Source organism: Anoplolepis gracilipes, chromosome 14 (genome assembly GCF_047496725.1).
Source record: "Anoplolepis gracilipes chromosome 14, ASM4749672v1, whole genome shotgun sequence".
NCBI lineage: Eukaryota > Metazoa > Arthropoda > Insecta > Hymenoptera > Formicidae > Anoplolepis > Anoplolepis gracilipes.
Window position 1 is genome coordinate 1,108,022 of NC_132983.1, and position 5,359 is coordinate 1,113,380.

General features: G+C 32.5%; 1 protein-coding gene across 2 annotated transcripts; it reads right to left on the reverse strand.

Moving 5' to 3' along the window:
- Window positions 1-1,429: 1,429 nt before the first annotated feature.
- On the reverse strand, window positions 1,430-4,594 carry LOC140673337 (nuclear RNA export factor 1). 2 transcript variants are annotated; one of them, XM_072906232.1, is made up of 4 exons: window positions 4,482-4,594; window positions 4,272-4,350; window positions 2,546-4,193; window positions 1,430-2,467 (listed from the first exon to the last, which is right to left on the reverse strand). In XM_072906232.1, exon 3 carries the CDS (start codon window positions 4,168-4,170, stop codon window positions 2,581-2,583), a length of 1,590 nt encoding a protein of 529 aa, XP_072762333.1. In that variant the 5' UTR covers window positions 4,171-4,193; window positions 4,272-4,350; window positions 4,482-4,594; the 3' UTR covers window positions 1,430-2,467; window positions 2,546-2,580. The 2 variants fall into 2 exon arrangements, with proteins under 2 accessions (XP_072762333.1, XP_072762332.1); XM_072906231.1 differs by lacking the exon at window positions 1,430-2,467 and having other exon boundaries at window positions 2,504-4,350.
- Window positions 4,595-5,359: the final 765 nt, after the last annotated feature.

Below are 5,359 nucleotides of genomic sequence, written 5' to 3' on the forward strand. Positions count from 1 at the left end.
TCTATTTAAAATACTTTTTTATGAATTTAAAACAATTTTCACTATAATTATAAGTTGTGAATTTAGAATAATTTTCACTAACGTAATTAAACTATAAATAAAATTGTTTAAATATATTTCGCATGTAAATATTTGTAGAATTTTCATTCATAAATCCTTAACTTTAGATGCTCTTCTATTTTTGCGTTCTTATTTTCAAAAATCTAAATAATATATATAAGTAATAGTTACTAACAATTACGAGAACTAAATTATTAACGTAAGCAAATTTTTTTTATTTTTATTTTAATTATTTTTGTTTCAAAGATTTAAATTTCTAAAGTTTAAGATACAAACGCAAATGTTTAGTTTTGTTATATAATTATATGAATTATGTAATTTGTAAAAGAAACTTGAATAATATTAAAATATATATATATATATATATATATATATATGTAAGTAATAATTGCTAGTTTAACAACAATTATAAAAACTATTTATATATAACCATACTTTTTATTTTTAAGTTTGTTTTTGTTTCAAAGCTTAATTTAACTTTCTAAAGTTCAAAGAAACGTGTTTAATTTTATTATATAATATTAAAAATCTAATATAAACGACATACCTAAATTTTAAACAAAAAAAAAAAAGATTTGTTTTAATAAAACTCTTTTTAATCCCGGGCTAAGCCCGGGAAAATTATTTTACACATCCCGAAATCTCGGGATCAAAGATGCAGTCCGGGATTGTATTCCCTGTTGCCAATACAATCATTTCTCTAAAAATCATAAAAATCTGGGTAAAATTCGAACTTTGTTGTAAAAATATTTACGCTCTTCTACAACCAGGCTATAAATGATCTCCATAATTATTACTGCTGTAAAGCATCAGCGATAAATTATGCCCCGTTATTGAAGCTTCAATGAACTTACAAGACGTGTAATTACGGACGCGCGCGACAATACATGCAATTTATTATAAATACCATTTCGATTATGCCAGAACGACGATTTCATTCTCGCCTTTACGGTGTATTACATTATCTCTTGTGTGTGTTAATGACTATATAATCGCGATATCGCGTTGTTTAGATTGTCACGATTAAATTATTTAATAAGCCGTAACAGATCCGGTATTCAAACATGATTATTTATTTAATCGAGTAAAGTCGTATGAAGTCTCGAAGGTCTTTAGATTAGAGAAAGGGTAAAAAAAAACTCACCTGCCTTCGCGATTTTGTTTCATTCATACCGGTCCGGATGGTCCTTGAGTGCATAACCTTTGGATGAAGTCACTGCGAGCATCTCTCTATCCTGGATTTAAATGCCATGCGAGTAACATCGCCTCGCGATATGTTCGTCGATGTTATCTCATTTCGAAGCGATTATTTATAAAATCAGTGTCTGCTTCAATTGTGTAAAAAAATCCCCTCATCTTCCAGTCTCAATTTTTATTTTTGTCCGAGAATATTTGATATTATGCTTTATATTTAGATTTTTTTGAACTTTTTAAATTTTTTGTCGCATGCGTTTTTTCAATGTTTTACTCACACGAAAAAAACACAGAGTGCTGGATTTGTAAATATACTTGATAAGTATTTTTCATTGTAATTTCATTTTTTTATCACGTTACAAATATTATGCATATTCAAAATTTTGTTTGTTTTGACATTGAATGTATAAACAAAAATAGGCACATATTTTTAAAAATGCATACTTTGCTTGGCTTGCTGTTTACAATACGAGATCAAACTACAGTTAGAATAATATAGAGTATAAGTTATAAACAGAAAGAGAACGTTATTTTCGGATAGAGGATTGAAGTACGGAGGACTTGTGGATTGTGATAGATCGTCTCGATATCACGTTGGTGTGACTCTAAATTTGAAACGCAATTTTTTTTTTTGGAAGACAGCGATGATGATGTCATAAAACGTGTTGAGGCTGCTGAAGATAAATCACGATATCAGGGCGCAGGACTCCGGTGGTGGACGCGACTATCTGCTCTGTTAAGTCGACGCCTCTGCGATTACACAAGGTCATGTCAAAACTGTCAAAACGCTGCATCATGGGACGGACGTCAATCTCAGGGACACGGATGGCAAGCTCCACGGAAACTCTTCAAGATAGCTCGTACTTGAATATTTACACGTTATTGTTACCGCATACCGATCAATGATAACTCTGGAAACTTCAAGGAAATTAATGTATGAAGCGTACCAGGAGACGTTAAAGTAATTAAGACCTAAAGGTATTAATGAAAAAATTAAAAATTGGAAAAACATTGGAAAATGTAAACTCCAAGGATGAAATGCTAGCACAATTAGAGCAACTATATAATCAGTTACGAGACAATTATCAAAAAAAGAATCTTTTTGAAAAATGCCCTAAATTTTAATATAAGAGATTTCCTTGATTTTTCCAGGTATTCAGCCAAATCTCTCTGAGAATTCCAGATTTTCCATATTTTTCAGAGAGTAGACGCCCTGAAAATATACGTGTAATAATTAAACTGCAAAAAATTCTAGTCCAGAAAACATGTAAAAAAATGCAAATTTATTTACATTTAAAGCTAATTGTTATTTAAAAAACACTTATTCTATTTAGTACAAACAAAAGCGGTTTCCGATATCGAAGAACTTTTCAAATCTTTCATAAAGTTCGATATCGCTTTTCGCATGTCCCATTCAGCTTCTGACAGGTACGACTCGCACCATTCTTTGTTCATCCTGGTGATCTGCTTCATCCTGGTGATCAGCACCGATTTCTCGCTCGGGCTGAAGCAAACCGACACGAACTCGTCGTACATGTATTTCACTACTATCTTGTCGGGTGTCATGTTCTTTGGAGCTGCATATATGTGATACTGATCGTTTAAGATGTGATATTCGTTGTCCAGGGAGATCGAAAGTACGAACGTTCTAGAAAACGACAGCACGTTGGTACCAGAGCTTAGTTTCTTGAATAATCCCGAGACGCAGAAGACAATGCACTTGTCGTCGTCGTACATGACGTCGTACGTGAAGGAACTCTTGTCGTGATAAGACCTGGGCAGTTTGATCAGAGCTGCCAGAATGTCCTCCTGAGTATGATAAAGAAAGGTATTTTTTTTCGCTTTTCTCTTCAGTAGATTCCTGTTGCCTGTGTACTGATTGAGTCCGGTCTTCTGTGCAACGTTGTTGGGAATGGCACAGCTCATGGAATAAAACGCGTTCTTATGATAAATTCCCCGTAAAACCGTCCTGTCGAGCTGATCGTGCAGGTTGAAGAAGTGATGGGCGAATTTGCGCACCAGACGCTGCGTTCTTTCGTCCTGAAAGTAGTCCTTGTACATAAATGGCATATTTGGCACAATGGACACGCGATCCAACTCTTGCAAATGCGGACAATACTTTTTCGCAGACTCGACGTACTGGTTCGCGGTCGAGTAATTCTCGCAAAGCGGATTTCCGTCCAGCCAAAGTTTGACGATCTTCAGATTCTTGAGGGGAGTCAGCGCGTTCATATTCAATAAACTGTTATGTCTCAGGTCCAAGAATTTGATGGACGTTAAATCCGAATTCTCTATCGCTGATATGTTGACCAGCTCGTTGCGTTGTAGATTCAGATGCTCGATAGTGGCTATGGCGGTTTTCGCCATCTTCAAAACATGATTGGAAGTTCTGAGCTGCGACAATGGGCAATAGACAGTCTTCTCTACATCCGGATCCAAGTGAAAACTCTCCAAGTTTAACGTCTTCTGATTCGGATCATATCTCTTGGTCAGTGCGGTCAGTAGTATGGGTTGTATGTGAATTCTCAGGTCATTGATCGAGGCATATCCCAAAGTCACCACAAGAATGATGGCGTCTCCCTTAATATTCTTAATAATCAGGTTCGTTTTGCATAACTTCTCGAGAGCAGGGCCGCAATTTCTCGCTATAAAATATGCATCATCTCCGCAAACCTGGTATTTCACTGGTATCAAATCTGTCGGTTCTATCGCCTTTAAAATAGCTTTCAGGACTGTGTCCTTGTCGTACTGGGAGCCTCTGATGACTCTGATTTTGTGCCAGACATCCGCACGAGCCATCAGTGCTCTTTCGTGTATCATTTTTGCTCCCATGGCTATTCTTATAGCAATTGAGGAATCCATCTGCGAGGGAATAATTGGTACATTCTGTACCTGAACATTGTCTTGTTTCATCATCTTATCGCACTGATTTGTTGTACCTTAAATGTCAAAAACTTCCTTTTACAAAAACCTCATATATACAAATTCCTCTATTTATTATTTTTCTTCTCGCTTACTTTTCAATCACATGTCTTTTTTTTTATTTGACAGCTTCTTCAATGTTTACATGTCTTTGAGGTTAACTTGTATGTTTCTCTAAAAAAATTATTAGCAAAAAATGTAATCTCATATATATATATTTTTACAAATTTGAAGAATATTTAATATAATTAAAATATTATAAAATAGTTATACGTGATTAATGTAATAGATGTCAAAAAATTTACTTGTTTTTTATTCTCTAATCCCTACAGGCTTCTCTCTGGCTCCTACTGGTATTTTTCTTTTTCGCTGGAGTAAAATATGTTTATAGTAGGCTTTGACAGATGTCACGACTTGATGATATCGATGGTAGGATATTTGAACAGTCGGTATTCAATAATGCCTATATTATCGTTTGATAATTAAAATTTACGCGTGAAGATGTCGCGACAATGCTATATTTTTGATATATAAAAAACAATACCTATGTGATGTCTGTTTTTATTAAAAAATAAAAAAAAAACATAAGTTGACATAAAAGTTACTTTTCTTCTCTTTCTCTTTTTATCTTTTTATATTTATTCTTTACAATTATCTGCTTTAGTTTTTATAAATATAATACTATATTTTTTTACTATTTTGTATAAATTGTATCTAGTTATTGTCTTTTTAATTCGAAATTACATTACAATAAGTTTTAATGAATTTTATAATAAATTGCATAATAATTTTTCATTAACGCATATGTCTTGGATTGAGATAATTTGATACATTTTCAATCTTTTTCACTCGCATTAAATTTATTTTGATTCAATCTTTCAGCAAGAATAATCCAAATATACGTGAAATATTGATATGTAAAAATATTCTGTATATATTTCAAAATATCTTACTTTTTTATTTATGACATAATATTGACATATTTTATTACATTTATTGATATATTTATTACAATGTATATTTTACTTATTATATTATAATATTTATCATAATTGTATACTTATTATAATATTTGATACATTTTATCTTACATTTTTAAAGTTATGATAAAATTATGTGTGTATATAAACTTGTAAAGACTATATGTTTTAAGAATCATCAAGGCTTCGGTCCCTTGCAAAGC